At 36.0% G+C, this 18,717-nt stretch overlaps 2 protein-coding genes across 2 annotated transcripts in view; one reads left to right on the top strand and one right to left on the bottom strand.

The window, feature by feature from the left end:
• Positions 1–4,650, top strand: part of SERPINE3 (serpin family E member 3) — a 30,471-nt gene extending 25,821 nt beyond the window's left edge. Inside the window, exons 6-8 of the mRNA XM_007471686.1 lie at positions 1,481–1,567; positions 2,073–2,156; positions 4,607–4,650. Of these exons, the coding sequence (XP_007471748.1) occupies positions 1,481–1,567; positions 2,073–2,156; positions 4,607–4,650 (215 nt within the window). The remainder of the gene's footprint in view (positions 1–1,480; positions 1,568–2,072; positions 2,157–4,606) is intronic.
• Positions 4,651–5,636: 986 nt separating this feature from the next.
• Positions 5,637–18,717, bottom strand: part of INTS6 (integrator complex subunit 6) — a 91,956-nt gene continuing 78,875 nt past the window's right edge. Inside the window, exons 12-18 of the mRNA XM_007471687.1 lie at positions 18,038–18,253; positions 15,860–15,986; positions 14,873–15,015; positions 14,423–14,654; positions 9,440–9,814; positions 7,903–7,996; positions 5,637–6,258 (exon numbers count right to left, since the gene is read on the bottom strand). Of these exons, the coding sequence (XP_007471749.1) occupies positions 6,165–6,258; positions 7,903–7,996; positions 9,440–9,814; positions 14,423–14,654; positions 14,873–15,015; positions 15,860–15,986; positions 18,038–18,253 (1,281 nt within the window). The 3' untranslated portion in view covers positions 5,637–6,164. The remainder of the gene's footprint in view (positions 6,259–7,902; positions 7,997–9,439; positions 9,815–14,422; positions 14,655–14,872; positions 15,016–15,859; positions 15,987–18,037; positions 18,254–18,717) is intronic.

Below are 18,717 nucleotides of genomic sequence, written 5' to 3'. Positions count from 1 at the left end.
ACACAATTCTGATCTAGGCACTGCATTGCAGTTTGCTCAATGAGTTAGTGAGACAGGCTAGTTAGTATAGAGAAATTTGTTGCTTTTCTAAAAGATCCCACAGAAAAAGACCAACTGCTACAATCAATCAGATTCTGCACTGGTTTTAGGACAAGTGATGGCAAGTGAATGTTGCGGTTGATTTTTCTCCTCCTCTGGCCCTTGTTTGGCCCCCTTCACTGATGCTGCAAAATATCTGTTCCTGACACTGAACGCAGCCAACTCGCAATTTCCTGTGTATGCCTTATTTACAAGATGGATGAAATGCTGCATATTCTGTACTCCACTGGTATTATTCTCTCACAACATTCATTTGCCATCCCCTTGTATGTGCATGAGAAATGCAAAACAATTTTAATATTAGTCTAAGGTCAAACAAAGAAGCCCCCTCAAAATACATGTCCATCACAATGATTATTTTAAGACTCCTGCCACAGCTCCCTTTCTAGTGCGTGCTGCAGTGGACTAGAACACACTTTTCCAAGGTGGTGGCATCTGTATGGAAGGGTGGGGTGGAAATAGGCACTGCACCTGCTGTCAGAACACCTGCATATGCCCGACTGGACCTCTTGTCAAGTGTGTGGCCTCAGATGACTTCACAGCTCACTCTAAAATGAGAAGGTTGGACTGAATGATTTCTAAAGTTTCTTCTCATTCTAAAGATTCTTACTTTCATTCTTTGTGTCATCAAGTACCACTTCACTGTGGAGAGTTGTTTAAAAATGATTGATGGCTAAATTACAAAAACCTGTCAATTCCTCTAACGCTTGGATCACTCAGATTCCTATTTGCTAAGCTTACAATATCTTTGAAATTGTTGGCATACAACTATTATAGTTCTAACTTCTCATTTTCTTTGCAAATTCTAGCCAGTAAGGCAAGATAATTGCATAACTGATATACTCAGTATACAGAATGCAGTCATGAGGCATGAGACATTTTTTATACACTGCCTTTTAAGGCCCATAGTACAAACCTCTGTCATTTAAAAGTGGCTCCTAAAATGCAGCCCAAGAAGGCATTCAAGGGAAATCATCTCAGAAGCTTGCTGAATGTGCAGATTCCTGGGCTCTAGAATTTGCATTTTAACGTGTACTATGGCAATTCTTATACCACCGAAATTTTAGAAATACTGACTAAAGATTTCAACAGTAACTAGAAATTATTTTTGAAAACTAACTATTGAAAAAAATGGGGCACAGACCTGAATGTTAATCTGAGAGGGGTTATTTATTAGATAATTTACCAAATTTGAGGTTTTGAAAGTTGCATAAATTATTGTACCTTAAAATTTCCCAAACAAATCTCTTCCTAACTACACAGTAAGCAGCATACGAACGAGACTGTAAGTAAAGTCCATTCTTTAAAAATGTACTCAAATCTTTCAACTAAATGCATCAAAATGCAAATAAACAATCACATTTTTCTGTCCTGGGATTAGGCCAAGATGGCGTTTATGTTTCTGAAGCAATCCACAAAGCCAGGATTGAGGTTTCAGAGGAAGGCACCAAGGCATCTGCAGCTACAGGTATGCTCCTAAGAGCACAGTGTCGGCAACACTCAGTCAGCTGCTTCCCCCTTATCTCCCTTTGTTAGATTTATCCAGTTCAACCTTCACACTTCTAAGCCTCCCCACTAAAAACCCAAGTCCAGATGTAGTAGAGCATTCTAAAAGAAGAAATGTTAACAGAACAAAGTTTTTGAAAACTGATGGGAGAAAAGAGATAGCCATTTTGAAAACGGTTTGTAGCACGACCCCATAAACAAGGAATAGAGTCATTTTGAAAATTACCTTCAGGAAGGAATTTATTCCATGGAATATTTTGAAAATAGGACACAGTGTTGGCTAAGTGGTATCTTTTCCCTTTAATTTTCCCATTTGCACCCCATCATAACACTAAACAATGCTATATCATTAGGATGCTTTTATTTCTCCAAAAATCAAGGCATATAAGTGACCTCGTATCCAATTTTAATAGTGACTTTCCTCAAATGAAAATACAATGGGATTCTATTCTTTATCTTTCCTGCAGCCCTGTTGTTACTGAAAAGGTCTCGGATTCCTATTTTTAAAGCAGATCGGCCATTCATCTTTTTCCTGAGAGAACCCAACACAGGTATTACAGTATTTTTTGATAGGAGTCACATAAATTAAATATTTATCAGCATCTCTCTAGCAACAAAGCCTCGTTTGTCCACCCTAACCTAAAACAAGCATTCCTTCTAGCTGGTTTCCATGGTGCTTCAGAAGCTTCTCAGTTGCTATGTCATGTATCCTGAGAAAGGGGAATATTTCATAACTACTGAGCAAACTAATATCCTCTGTGGCTTTTTTGCCTTCTGTTTCTCTCAGCTCATTTATAGTTGATGTAGGTCTTTAAAAATTCAGGTTTCTACTTCTGGGGAGACTTAAAAAGTCACGAAAGTAAAATAAATGATAAATCTTTTTTCCCCATTGTTGCCGAGCTTTCTTGGCCTTGTAGGATGAAAGAATTCCTTCAGGCCACTAGAGTGTCCAAGCAGTCCTCTGGCTCTCAGCACCCCTAGTATCCTAGGGAACGCACCTGCATTTCTATAGTTTTCCTGTTGATCTTTCTCAAGCTTTGCTGAAGTTACACAAAAATCAAATGTTTGCCTTAGTACTTGTTAGGTCCCACCATACAACCTCATCTTAATCCAAAGAGGGGATGGTACAGGCAGAGCCTTAGCACATCAGAAGGACAAGCAGAAGTCCTTTAAGCATCAACAACAGTGAACCAAGTATTCAAATTATTCCTCTTAATGTTGCCCCACCCTCTCTGGCAATTACTTATCAGCCTAGGAAAGAAAAAGAGATTCTCAGTAAAGAGTTGTTGGCAAGTCTAAACAATGTGTTAAAAAGAAATAGGATGGAACAAGTCTAACAAAATCAAGCAAAAGTGGATCTACTTTAACTAAACATCAGGCATTATTTTTATTTATGGAGAGAAAAAAAGTCAAGTTAGAATAATGAAAATTACGCATAGGTTTTACACAAATTGTTAAGGAAATACTGTCAACATCATTTTATCTGAGAATCATTTGCATACTGCTGTAACTTGTGCTAGAAATCAAAGAGACACTTGCGACAAAAAGGATGAAGATAATCATTCACTAGGAAATCATCTATTGGGGGATTATTTGGGGAGAAAAAGTCCATCAACAAAATATATCCTCTTAGTATTTCACCATGATCATCCCAACCCCATATTTATTAGATGAAAATGTCACTTATCACTCAGAACAGGCAACAGAGAGCCCTCTCTTAGAAAGGATACAGGTCAAAAAATGAAAGATGAAAAAAAAAAGACAGGTTCTGCTCCCTCAAGAAACAAAGAAACAGGACTAAACTTGAACAGAAAGGTCACTGTCAAAAGCTCATAGCCAATAAAGGTTGATGACAGTTAAGAGAAAACAGTTTCTCTTTTGGAATTCAACTGCATAAAATGATGTAAAATCTTTGAACTACCTAGTAAAGGACACACCAGTTTCCGTGCTAAGAGTTTCCAGAACGGCCATAGTAAACAGAATGAAAATACAATCCAACACCAGTTCCATAATCCGCCGCACGTCTAAATATAGTCCTTGTGAATTTATTTACCTCTCTTTCTGGGAGGTACTTGCTCATAACACACAAGGCAAAGTGGCTATTCTTCTGGTGACGGGGTATTGAAAGGACAAATGAGTCTCAGCCTTCAGTACACCAAATTGACAAAGCTTACTGATAAGGGTAAATAATGACTCAATCAGTTGACAAATGGGACACATACAAGAACATTACAAAAAATGATCTTAACCTGAAAATTAAACTGTTGGAGAACATCATTTGTCCAGCCTACAGTCATCCATCCATTGATCTAAAGGGCCTAAAAGACATGATATTCCCCTCAAATGTACTCCCCCTCCCCTTTGCTTACAAAAATTCTGCAGTATTTCACTAATTCAACTAATATGCCCAGTTTCTTAAAATGTAAAAAAAACCTGCAAGAGATGAGATATTAAGCTTGAATTTTGATGGGTTTCAAAGCTTGTGACTAGGCTTTGGGAGGAGGGCATAGAGTATGGAGGCAGAGAGATTAAGGACAAAAAGAGGAGACAGAACAAACTGCTTCTTTCCAACTCCCTCTAAGGTTCATACCCCAAAATGTATTAAAGGTCAAGCAAGAGTCTAAAGGATCATCACCTCATGAGCAACCTGTGAAATGCAACTAAGAACTTTCTGATAAGGAAAGTGGCCAAATATTGGACTAGATTGAGTCCCTTTCCTAAATATTCTTGTTAAGTATTAACTTTTATCTGAATGACTTGTAGTCCCCCTCCTGTTAATCTCAGAATCTAAACATATATAATTTAAAACCAGACAGTATATTCTGGATTTTGTGTATCTCTTGTTGAATTTAGCAATGTGACTGCAGCTAATTACCTTAACAATTCCATTTACTAAATGATATCCTGCTTAAAGGTATTCTGTAGAGGTGAAAAGATGTTTAAAGAATTGCATATGAAAATACTATTTAACACTACATTAAATGCTTTTTTTTCTTGACAGCATTTGTCTTCAGTATTGGGAGAGTTTCAAATCCCCTAAACTGAATTAACAGATCTCAAGCATGTTCTCCACTTTCATCTATGCTTTTCTTCATAAAAAGTTACAATTTCATTTTGCTATACCCTTGATTTTAAAAATGTTCTGCTAAAGTATAAAAAGATAAGGGCATGTGATTTTCAAATATTATGAACCTAAAAATACTTCAATTTTACCATAATTTTATAAATTTATTTCACCCTCTCTTAATCTAAATGTATTTCAGCCTTCTTTTCTACTGGTTATCCCAAAAGCACTACAAGGCACAGCAGTGATCTACGAATGGTAAGTGAGTCAGGTCACAGGGTCACGTCCTCAGTAAGGACACGTGAGGCCATGTTGGACTGAGGGCGGACAGTGAATAGTGTTCAGTTTTCCTTATCCTGGATAACTTAGGGAGAATGCAAAATGAGCAAAGTCATTTTAAACATGTTTCCTTTCCATTTAGCTTCTAAATAAAATGGAGAGTTGAAGTGTAATAGCAGAGCAGAACAAAGAGATCCCTGTTGAAACCCCAGTCTGTTGTGAGACTTCTGTTAAGTATGGCATCAAGCTGCTAAATGCTAGACATCTCAGAGTATGTGGTATACCCCAAACTTACAACTCCCTAGCTGATGGCTTCACCTTAGTGCCATCCACAATCCTAGTGAGAAAGGAAAAGGGGTTGAAGGAAAGTAAGTAAGGAAACCAATAAAGTCCAAAGGTGTCTGCTTTTTAAACAGCTTTAAAGAGTCTGCCTATCCGCCACAGATACCATCATTTCCATTATCTAGGCAGAAACGGAGCATGTTGGAGTGGCCAACAAAATCTAAGAACATAGAGTAAAAAGACAATGCAGATTATGTAACACGTAATTACAGTTAGGTTTAACAAATGTGAACTTCAAGTGGTGTATTTTTCCAATGCTAAAAAGCAAGGCCTTTAAAATTCCATTATCTTAAGATGGTTTTAAATGATTACTTTAAATGTGATTATTTCCTAAACCACACAAGAGTAAAATAGAGCATTTATTGATGGAATAACAAAAGTGCTTTTCTTAAATATTCTTCAAAATACATTTGTACAACTTACAATAATATATCCAAAATAACTGTATATACAAAACATTGCCTAGTTTTAATGTATGTGCTTTTTTCCCCAAAAATTACAAAGTAACTTCTTTTTTATTTTTTTGGCAAAGTTCAACCTTAACAGAGGTGACAATTTTAAAGGTTGGTTTAAGAAAATAGAACCTGAGGGAAACTGACACGCAAGAGTCAATGACAAGCAAGAGATTTGGAGGAATATTTTTAGTTTGTTAAATAAAAATGTTTTTTAGAGTGATACTTTTCACATTACAAAAATAAACCAAAATGAAGAAAAGGTCACTGTAAAATGATGGAAAAAGGATCTGTAGACTTGCTCTTAGTATTTCAAAAAGCCAACAATGCATGTCAAAAAATGAATGCAAGATCACAACAGTCTTGTATTTACTTTGTATTTGGAGAAGGTAGTGAAATAAGTGGCCACATTCTGTTTTCTTTTAATTGCTATTAATATGGTTGATCTGATTGGCTCTTCGATGAATTTCATCCAAGAAGTTCTCCAGTTGTTCTATTAGCATTCTTTTTTTAAACCTGTATAAAAAAATAAGTAATAGCACTCTCAATTTCTTTTTAACAAATAGTTATATATCAGTATAATTTTTTTTAAAAGAGAGAAACTGCCTTGGAAAGACTTTTCAAAGTGAGATGAAAATAAAAAATCAACAACTTTATGATATATAAAATCTCTTGGAAGATTAGCAAATTATTTTATCAGTAGAGTATTATAGTTTGTTCCTAAAACAAATAATCCAGGCCTAAGTACAATGGGAAAGAGGTTATTTCTTCCACAATCAAAAAGAAAAAGGGGGGGGAGAAAAAACCCTAATAAGTACAAGGGTTATAAATATTCCAGCAATATAGGCTCCCAAAGCAATGACTCCAACAGCTTCTTATGCTCTTTGAACACTGAATGTTGAATGGAATGTGAATAAAATATGAATATAATTCCCCACAAAATGGAAGAAGAAATGAAATTTGGGCAATTGCATTTAAACCGTGGTGTTCTACTATTACAATTTGAAAACTAGCAAATCAAGGACAATTAGACATCTGTAGTATAGGATACAGCAAACAAAGTTCAAGTTGCAAGTTTTAAATTTTTGCGGTAATAAATATAGTAGACTAAAATTGCTTTTGTCTGCCTAAGTATTAATACTGCTGATGCTTTTCAGAATATCCAAAAACACTGCCCAATCTATACCTACTTCCTCTCTACTTGTACACTAATATGACTACCGACCATAATACTACACAACTCTCTAAAAGGTGGCAGAAGTAGAATGCAGGCACATGGAATATAGCTAAATCGATGATGAAGTTTGAGTTGACAGAATGTTACATAAAGAGCAGAATGGGTTAAATACTCAATATCAATAATATGAAAAGTTATGGCCTTATCTTGAAACTTCAAAGTAACCTATGCTCTTGCCACTCATAGAAAAAAAAAAAATAGAATTAACAGCTTTATCTAAAAAAACCTTTACATGTAGGATGGAAGAAACTGGGGGACTAATTAAAGGGTGGGTATCTTGGAAGGTCAGATGAGACAAACGCTAAGTTTTCTTACATTACTAAAATTCTAAAAGTCTTGAAGAAGAAATAAAAAAATGCTTTTTTACTCACTAAACTCATACAACTATGCTTTCCAGTTAATTGCACTTCATAGTTACCATTTATAATCTTGATCCACATTCCTTGTACTAAAGTACATAATCCTGGGCTACTGAGGCAATCAGAATAAGGCCCATTTGTCCAGCTCTGGTCCCCTTAATTACATGTTTTCCCACATACAAGTGAACTGCATTCAAATATTGCCTTTCAAGATTACCTTTTATCACTAATATTAACTGTAGTTCAAATATACAAAGGAGAAAAATTGAAGACTATAACATATAAAGACATCAAAAAGCCACAGAGTAGGATAAACAAGAATTATGCAAGAATCTGTAATGTGTAGAGAGAAAGGGTCCATGATTTCTGAAGAATTTCTGTGTAGCTATTTTTTAAGTGAACTTCTTTCAATAAACTGAAAAAAAGAGAGAAGTACTTATATACAAAGGGATGTGTCATATACATGCATAACAACACAAGTATAAAACAGATACTGTTAAAATACCAACTATAGAAAACTGGGGACTCACTGCATCATATCATAATGTACAACAGATTATTTACCTTGATGCTTCTTTAATGACATTTTGTAAAAATATTAGTCTTGTTTGTAAACTGCCTTGCACATGCTTCAGTAAAGTGAAGATCCTTTCATATTCTTGAAACAAGAGAAGCAAAAAGAAAAGTTAAGTGGCTTCAATTTGCATTCTTATTCAATATTTTTCTATTACAGTTTACTACATCAAGATATACTAAAACAAAAACAAAACTAGTCTACATAAAATTTTCACTGCTCATTAGAGATTTTATAATACACATATTTCATCATACATCAAAAAAGATAAAATAGCTTTTCAAACACTGCTTTTTTTTTTTGGTAAAAGTTCTCAATAGGGTATCAAATATAAAGCTTAGAAGGATGAGTAAACAGCTTTTTGGTAGTGCCACAGAAAAATAAGAAGTGGCCTTTACAAAAATCCATCCTTATGACAAATTCTAAATTACAGCTAACCTGGGAAGTGGCTAAAATAGAGGGGGGGAGAAAAAAGAAGTTAAGAGTGCTGTCTCACAGGAACAAAGATGCAGATGTAGAGAATGGACTTGAGGACACTAGAAGTGGGAAGGGTAAGCTGGGACGAAGTGAGAGAGTAGCATTCACATACATACACTGCCAGATGTAAAATAGATAGCTAGTGGGAAGCAGCTGCATAGCACAGGGAGATCAGCTCGGTGCTTTGTGTCCACCTAGAGGGGTGGGATAGGGAGGGTGGGAAGTAGACACAAGAGGGAGGGGATATGGGGATATATGTATACGTATAGCTGATTCACTTTGTTATAAAGCAGAAACTAACATACCACTGTAAAGCAATTATACTCCAATAAAGATGTTTAAAAAAAAAAAAAGAATATACACGTCGTAATTGGTGGGAAAAAAAAAGGATGCTGCCTCAGTTTCAAGTTTTCACACAAAACTCTGCCAAGGACTATAAGCTCCTAAATGGCCAGTACTGAGTCTTACCCACTTCTGGACCACCCATGGGCCACCGCACCATCATAGCAGGTGATCTGGCAACATCTTTGGAATGAATGTCAATAATATTGAAACTTTATCTCACAAAGTTCTTCTGTACTCATATAATAGATAGCTTTCATAATTTTAGTTTTTTGGCCTAAACACATCCCTGATCACTATTATAGTTTAAATCTTAAAAGTTAAGATGGTAGGTAGGTACTATGCCTAGAACTTTACAGATACGAAGTCATTTAATAGTCACTGCATCTGTCTGGGTTTGCTGTTACCTTAAAATTCCAGTTGCTGGTTGACAGAATGCTCAAGACTATGGGTTCCTATCATGGTAGGAACCATGTGTGTCTGTGCGTTCCTGCTCTGCTCTCAGTCCCTCCTACTTACCACACCTAACACAGTACTTTGGATATAGCAGATATTCAGTAAGTGTTTGTTGGCTGAATAAAGAACCAAATCTTATATAGCTCATATGTTGTTTAAGAGTGATCTAAAATCAGATCTATGCTTTAGTTTGACTTTTTTTTTGAGCACAAACAGAAATCAAATCTGATGTTTGTCTCTAATTATACATACTTCTTCCTGGCTTTCGGATCTCTTTCATTATTTGTGCTTTTAGTTCAGTGTTGACCTCTTCATGGCTTCTGCAATGCATCAATTTCTTCCCTTTGTTGAGTGAGGATGCTGGTAGATTCTCTTCGGGACATTGTTCTTTATCTCTTGGCTCCTCATGATTTTCTAAAAATCCACCAACAGTGAGGTCATTAGTTCCTAAGTGGTCATGGCCGAGAGCCTCTGTATGATTGGTTGGTCGTTCCAGTAAATTGGCTGGAGAAGAAGATGCTGAAAATTCACTTTCCATAGCATTTGGTGTAATATCTGATGAAAGTTGGTCTGCAACGTGATTTTCAACCACATCATCTATTGTTGAATCATTAGTGGCTTCTGAAACTAAAAATAAAAATAAGAAAAAAAAAAGATGAGAGCCAATTTCAAAGCACACAGTAAAGAAAACCTCAAAGAAACAATATTACAGCAAATCACAACTGATCTCCCTGACTGCTGCAAATTAACAATTTGATATTGTTTTTAAGCTTTGCCAAATATATGGTATATTTCAATGTGAAACATTCACAATATTTTAAAAACCTGTACAATTTTTGCCCTTAGGGAAAAAAATAAAAGCCAGTTTCAAACAACTTTTAGTTCTCTGCTTTATTCTATGGCAATTTTATTGAATAAGTAGGTTTTTAATGCTTTAGGGAAATATATGTGATCAAGATTATCATGGTTATCCTTTTATTAGAGAGTACTAGTTCACTCCAACTTACCTCTACCTTGTAAGTTATTACCGTTTAGAGGCAAAAGTGAACACAGGGAGTTTAAGCTGATCAATATTCTGCAGCAACACACCACCAAACCTACACAGCACCCCCTTTTCTTATAACCATCCATATAGTCTTCATTACTCGAGCAGTGAAGAATAGCTGGTGCCCACTTTAGTTCACTAGACTACTAGACTTAAAAGCTTGCAAGCTTACTACTTAATATTAGATTATTGTACTTGCTCCTCACAGAAAGCAGCTAAATTCTAAGTTCTCTGATTGCTCACCAAACCACCAGGACACCAGCTGAATTCATCTCTTTACTGTTCAAAATGTAAACTCATCCCCACAAAAATTCCCTGAACTTCTGACTCCCTCCCTCCTAAATTCTATTCCATGATGTGCAAACTTTACTGAATATTCTCTAGAGTAACTCCTGCTTTAATCGAAACCCAACTCTCCTGCAAAGAAACTGCTGTCTGTCAAACACTCTCCGTGGACTTAAAATAAGGATGTGGGGCTTCCCTGCTGGCGCAGTGGTTAAGAATCCGCCTGCCAATGCAGGGGACACGGGTTCAAGCCCTGGTCCGGGAAGATCCCACATGCCACACACCAACTAAGCCCGTGCACCACAACTACTGAGCCTGTGCTCTAGAGCCCGTGAGCCACAACTACTGAGCCTGTGCTCTAGAGCCCGCGAGCCACAACTACTGAGCCCCTGTGCTACAACTACTGAAGCCCACATGCCTAGAGCCCATGTTCCAAAACAAAGAGAAGCCACTGCAATGAGAAGCCCACGCACCACAACAAAGAGTAGCCCCCACTCGCCACAACTAGAGAAAGCCTGCACGCAGCAACAAAGACCCAACACAGCCAAAAATAAAATAAATAAATGTATAAAAATAAATAAATAAATAAGGATGTGGAGTCACTAATCCCTCCACCTTCCAATGCCACTTCAAGAACATTTCTCCATGCACTCTTGAAAAATTCTTGCTCTTCTGAGATTTAATTATCCCACTCAACTTATTCTCTCTCTCCTCATCACTATCTTTACTGACCTCCAGAGCACACCCGTGGTCACTGATGTCTCTGGCACCTGGTTCACAGACTTCCTTCCACCCCATGTCCCCTGGGACATCATTCTAGGTCCTTACTACTCATAGAGTGTGGTTTGTGGACAAGCAGCATTAGTACCATCAGAGAGCTTGCTAGAAATGCTCATCTTGAGCCCTATCCCAAACAACGTATTAGAATCTGTAGTTTAACCAACCACCCCCCCAACCCCCGCCTGGCTTCACATACACATTAAGGTTTGAGAAATGCTGTAGTATGTGACATCCATGTCTAAGGACATCACCTGCTAAGAACCCAGCCTCCCAATTCCTCAATTTCTCATCTCCAAGGAACTTTTCCACCCACCCATTTGCTTCTCGAGTGAAACACAAATTCAGGGATGGAGGCATGTGTAACCCTCATCTTTGCAGTATTCCTACTATTGCTCTTGAACTCTGCCAGACTTTCACTCCAGCAATTCCTCTACGTTCCCCCTCATATTAATCAGATTCCTTCTAGATATCTACTTTCTTATCTAACTTATATCCCAAAATGTATCACTTTTTAACAGTGTCCTAAATTCTCTCATTCTATTGTCCTCCCATGACCCCTGCCAAGCAAAAATCCCAAATTTGATGATGCAATCTATCTTCTTGTTGCAGACTCACATGTAGAATGATGAGCAGGCACTACTGGAGAAATATGACACAGCTCTACAGAGTGGTCACAGTCAACCACCTGTACCTGGATCTTAGCACTGCCTAGCAGTCTTATTACAACCTTTTCTCCCTCTACCACAAAAAAAAATCATTCAAACCTTCTCCACTGTCTTAACATCTCTGACTTTCCCAATGTCTCTCTCCTCTCAGCAGTACACATCACCTCCAACTTCACAGAGGAAAGCAAAAGCAGAAAGAAGGTGAACTTCCTTGACTTCCCACCATTAAACTTGTGCCCACCACACCCATTCGGCTTTTATGGAAGACGCATTCTTCATGTGGGCTCTGGACCATTCATTCCCTTTTGCCTTCTCAGTGATTTTGTGATTATACTTTGTCTCATCTTCATTTTCAGCTGTTCCCTCTATATTGGCTCCATCACACCAGCATTTAAATATATTCAACTCTGTCATCTTAAAGACCTACAGAACCATTCCAATCCTCTCAAATGATTTGTTTAAGAAGTATTTGAGACCACCAACCACTCAATTCTCTTTCCATTTAGCTTCCATAACACTAAATTATTCCCTATTTTCTCCTCTTTCTTGGATTCTTCCTTTCTTCTCAATCTCCTTTTCTGAACCTTATTTCTCCTCTTAACTTTGGTACTTTCAAAGTTCTGCTCTAGGCTTTCTCTTCTGTTTCCCTTGGTTACTCCAATGGGGCTTAAGGCTGCCTCCCATACCTATCTCTCTAGCCCAGTCCTCTTCTCATAAGTTCCAAACTCAATGACCCATCTTCTAACTTAGGAAATCCACTTGGCTATCTAACAGACACTTCTAAACTAAACTCATTCAACCTCTCTTCTTCCACTCCACCCCTGACACACTGAAATACCCAGGGTCTCTCAACTTCTCCCTTGCCCTGTCTCCATCATCCAGCCAGTCATCACCAAGTCCTTTGCTGATATATCCAAGTATTTCTCCAATACAGGTTCTTCTCACAACCACACTCCCAGGTAACCATTAGCTCTTCCCTGTGTTTCCTAACTGGTTTCTGTGCAACCGTGACAATTATTTAACAACATCAAATACCCAGTCACTGTGCACAATCTCCAATTACCTTATATAGTTTCTGTTTGTGGAAAGTTTGATTTTCTTTGATTCAGAGTCCAAATCAGACCTGGACATTGCAATTGACTTACATGTCTTTTAACTATCTTTTAATCTATAAAAATCCTTCTGTACCTCTTTTTTTCTATGCATTTTTTTTTCTGGAAAAATACACACACACACTAGATTCTTTGTCCTATAGAGTTTCCCACAATCTGGATTTTTCTAATTTTATCCCTGTTTTGTAATTTAACATGTTTCTCTGTCCCTTATATTTCTTAAAAATTGGTAGTTAGACAGAGAGGCTTGGTCAGATTGATGTTCAGTATTTTTTTTTTGGCCGGGGGGGAGGGCAGGACTACCTCAAAAGTAGTACTGTGTAATTCCATCAGGAGGTATCATACTTGCTTTCTCTCCAGTTAAGATGTCATTAGCCATGAATGATCACTACCTATAATTAATGAATCCATTAATTAAGGGTTCCCTACATCAATTCTCATTCTTCCCTAATAATATTCCACACAGTAAAGTCAGCCTGGTCTTTATAAAATGCTAATCAGATCAGATCACTACCTCTTTAAAACCTTTCAATGGATTCTCATTGTCCTTTGAATAAAGTCTAAAATCTTTATAATGGCTTCCAAGACCCTCTATGATCTAGACTCTGCATGTATATCTTTCAGTTCTCACTTTGCCTCATTCCCAACAACCCTTGCTATAACCAGCATTCTTTCAGTTCCCTTAATGCCCTGCTCTTTACTGTATGCCTCTGCATATATTCTTCTTAGACTACTACTGAGGCATAGGCAAATGCACAGCTTTAGTTTACTAATTCCCATTCATCCTTCAAGTAAACAGAACTTCCTCAGTAAAGTGCCTTGACCCCATGGACTAAGTTAAATCCTCTTGCCAAATACTTCCACAACACACTTGACTTCCCTTTTGTAACATTCATCACACTTCTAATGAAATGTTCAATGACTTTCTTTCCTCACTCATTATAAATAAAGGCAGAGATCACTATTGTCTTGTTCACTGCTATACCTCAATGCCTAGCCCTGTCTAAATTAGCATATCATTTAAGAATTAGTTGTTGAATTAAACTGAAATTGAAAACCATCTTTCTGTGGGTGTTGATAATGCCCCTTTAAAAACTGTTATTTTTAAATACTTAAGATTTGCAAATGATATTTCAAATCATGATAGCTATTAAGCATAATGAATATATGAAATGTTCAATAAATGTTCATTAAAAAGACATAAAAATGATTACATGCTAATTTAGAGTAAACAAATATCTTCTCTAGACACTCTTGGACCTTATCAATTTTTTCTATAATATATTACAAAAATCTTTCCCATGAAGAACCAAAGAGCAGCAAATAACATGTAAAGAAAAACTCTTACTTTTATGAAGAGGAAGGGGTTTAAGAAGATCTGGCTGTGCTTGAGTCACAGGTACAGGTGGTCCTTTTCCTCCAATATGATTGTTTACAACTGGATTCTGTTGTCTGCCTCTTAGTAGTGGAGACATACAGCGACGTCTCTTAGGGATGCCTTGCATATTTGGTTCTCCAGGTCGTTTATGTTTATTTTGAGGTCCAGCCACAAATTCATCTGCCTCATCTATCATCATACCCTATAACAAAAAAGAATATAATTTCCCTAGCTTTACATACAGTTTTTAATCGCACAACTAATTCCAATACCCAGTAAAATAACTGTATTTTAACTGTTGACATTTATTAGGTATTCTACCAAGAAAATAGCTTCAGCTTTCTTTAGTTAAATTAAGAACTGCTCCTCTCCACAGTGCCTAGTGCAAATAAATTATATAATGCAACATTTCAAATTTACCTTTTTATCCAGCTTAAAGGGGTTGCCAAATGTATGCAACCTTCGAGGCTGATCAGGATCAAGTTCTCTTAGTGGAGAAGGTACTTGCTTGAGGTATTCCTGGTAATTCCCCATTTGTGCTATAGGAACACTGTGCACTTGATCTTTTCAAACAGAATAGAGCAAAAACAAAAGTTAACCTCACTGAAACTACCTTCCAACTAGTTATCAAATAATGTCTTCTTATGTATGAATGCTCTCTGGTTTATTCTAGTCAATCTTTCCTTACCACATATTCTAAATTATTTTGTCACCATTATAAATATTGTGACATAAAATCTTGAGATTTTTTTAAAATAAAATTTTAAATACTTGATTTTATCTTCTAAACAAAGCAAAAATATTGCAGTTAATTTCAGTGTATAGAATAAGCATATGTGTAACCTTTCTATGAAAAGGAAATGTCTCTTCTACTCTATTCCAAATAAGCAGAATTTAATTAAAGCAGAATTTACGGAAAAGAGATATCACATAGATGACCCATTTTATATAAAACTATAGTTGAAATGCTTACGTGAGAGTTGGCAAAGGGTTAAGTTCTCATCTGACTTGGTTTGTAGTAGGTGCCATGGGTACAGTTGAAGGAAATACCAGAATATGATATATATCGGCCATCCAGAGTTAAACTAGTTAAACTACCAGATACTAGTAGATCACAAGAAAATGATTTTGTTTGAGCACGTGCCTGTATATGTGAATGTATGAAGAAAGCGAAAAAGGAAACTAAGCTGCTAACAAAGGTCGTTACCTCTGGGGAACAGAATTTGGGGCAACAGTGATGGTAGGAAGAAGTGTAGAGAATCAGGGATGACTCACTTTTTACTTCATTCAATGAGAATGTAATACTACTGTTATAATTCTTTAAAAGTTACAATATCACTCTATTTATTTCCAATATAAAGAAATAAGTTTACTGAAGAAATACCAACATTAAAACCATGATCTAACCTTCATCCTGTCCTTTAAGAAATCTGCGGGTGCTCTTCAAAAGATTAGATCTCATTCTTGTTAAGTGATCCAAAAGATTCCGTCTTGGTATGTCATATGCATTTCTAAATGTCTGTGGCTTCAAATCCTGTTAAAAAAGATTTAAAGACAAGATTTATTTTCAAACATAGAATTAAGAGACTGAAATCTCTAGCCTGCAGCATAGCTTTGAAAATAAGATACACAAGTTAACTAACTAGCTTAAAAAAATAAAGAGATATGATGCAATCTTACTGTACTGTTTTAATAACCAAAAGCTAAAAATTTGGTAGTGAGGCTCAACCAAATAATCTCAAACTCATATCTGTCCAAGATTTTATTACATATTCTGGCTACCAGAAGTAAATAAAAGCTTTGACGTATAATTTACATACCATAAAACTACCCATTTTACATAAACAGTTTAATGAGTGTTCATAAATGTATAGTTGTGAAACCACCACTACGATCCAGTTTTAGAATATCTCCATCATCCCAGAAAGTTCCTTGTGCCCATTTGTAGTCAATCTCTATTCCTATCCCCAAGCAACCACTAATCTACTTTCCTTCTCTCTACATTCCATTTTATAAACGGAATCTTGCAATATGCAATCTTTTCTATCTGGCTTCTTTCACTGAGCATGTTTTTGAGATTCAACCATGTTGTTCTTGTATTAGTGTCTATTCCTTTTTACTGTCTTTTCCTTTTTACATGGATATACCATAACTCTATCCATTCACCAGTTGATGAACACTTGGACTATTTTCAGTTTGGGGCTGTTACTAATGCTGCTATGTATACAAAGCCTTTATATACACATATTTTTATTTATCTCGGTAAATACCTACAAGCAGAACTGTTGGTATATAGCAATACTTACCTTTCCTAAGAAACTGCAAACTATTTTCCATCAATAATGTATAAGAGTTCCAGTTGTTCTACAACCTTACCAACACTTCATATTTTTCAGTCTTAAATTTTAGCCATTCTAGTGGGCATAAAGTGGGATCTCATCATGGTTTTAATTTGCATTTCCCCAGTGGCTAATAATGTTGAACATCTTTTTATGTGCCTGTTCAAGCTTGTATATGAGCTGTCTGTTCAAATATTTAGTCTACTTTTTTTATTGGATGTTTGTCTCTTTATTATTGAGTTCTATGAGTTCTTTATATATTTTGAAACAAGTTCTTTACTCAATACATACTTTTCTCCCAGGCTATAGCTTGCCTAGGAGAAACATCAAAGTTTCTTCTGAAGACAAAAATTTCAATTTTAATGAAGTTCTATTTATCAAGTTTGTGTGTGTGTGTGCTTTGTGTGTTGTATTTTAGAAATCTTCATTGACCCATAATCCAACATCTTAAAGATTTCTTCCTGTTCTGCTGTAGAAGTTTATAGTTTCAGTTCTTACATGTATGACTATGATCACTTCAAGTAATGTGAGGTAAGGGTCAAGTTCATTATTTTGCATATGGGTAGCCAATTGTTCCCACGCTATTTGTTGAAAAGACTGTCTCCTAACCCACTGAATTATTTTGGCACCTTTGTTAAAAATTAATTGACTCTATGTGTGAGGGCCTACTTCTGTTCTACTGATCTATATATTTTTCCTTATGCCAACAACACAACATGTTGATCGCTGTAGCTTTACAGTAACTTTTAAAATTAGACAGTGCAAATCTTCCAGCTTTATTCTTTTCCAAAATTGTTTTAGCTACTCTAGGACCTTTACACTTCCATATAAGGTTTAGAATCAGCTTGTCTGTTTCTACAAAAAAGACTACTGGGATGAAGATCTTTTTAATGAGTATTCACAAAGCACTTCAGGATCATGCTGTGTACCCAAGGTCAGCAGTATAAAAGTACCAAACTACAGTGAACTCTACCATTAGCTATGTAACTTTAGGCAATCTCTAAGCCTGTCTTCTCGTCTATAAAATGAACGGGATGGTTTGCTCTTTGCAGTCCATCCATTCATCCACTCACCATGTACAGTGTTTAACTCTAAAATCTAATCATTCAATAATAATATAATTGATCATTATTCTGCAGAGGTACAGAAGTTCAGACAAACTGAGTATCAGTTAACAGAAAATTTGCCATATTCAACAATATAACAGACTATAACTATATCAGTACTAAATTCACATAACCATTACCTTATTGAGCAAAGCAACTTGGAACCCAGTGTATTCTTTCATATTAAGGTCTAGCAGTCTGTGAGGAACATCCTCTGAAATTCCCTGGAGCAGCTGTTGAAAATCTTTCCTATAAGCCATTGATAAACCATGTGATCTGCTTCGGACTTTAATTCCAGTTTCCTGTACTACTTTTTTGCCTACAGAACCGATGACTCGATCAGATTCTATTTTCGCCTAAAGCAAAAAAAGAAACCAAAAGTTATCATGACATAATCTGAAGTGGTAAATTAAATGCTAACCGTTTTGGTCTTCCATAAATTAAGTATTTATTATATTTTAAAAGTACATAAGAAATTTAAAACTCTACTTAAGTAGAGAAATTTATGTCAAGTCCTTGGTAAACTGAACATAGTTTAAACAATAATGTCTTATGATTTTAAATCATCACAATTCTTACATTTTGCAGCAGGGTTCACAAACACAACTTCAATTTATTTTATTTATTAAATACCCACTACACCTAAACCATGAAATGTAAATGTAACCTAAATAAAAATATATATTTCCAATTCAGAGGTGAAATAAAATTAGAAAAAAAAAATCTCATCAATATTTACTTAAAGACATTATTACTAGCACATAACTAAATGTTCATAGATATGGCAAACACTGATGGAGTTTTTCACTGGAAAGCAAAT

The sequence above is a fragment of the Lipotes vexillifer genome, unplaced genomic scaffold (genome assembly GCF_000442215.2).
Source record: "Lipotes vexillifer unplaced genomic scaffold, Lipotes_vexillifer_v1.1 scaffold470, whole genome shotgun sequence".
In the NCBI taxonomy this organism is placed as follows: Eukaryota; Metazoa; Chordata; class Mammalia; order Artiodactyla; family Lipotidae; genus Lipotes; species Lipotes vexillifer.
The sequence above is the reverse complement of the archived record's forward strand: the minus strand, read 5'-3'. Positions and strand labels throughout refer to the sequence as shown.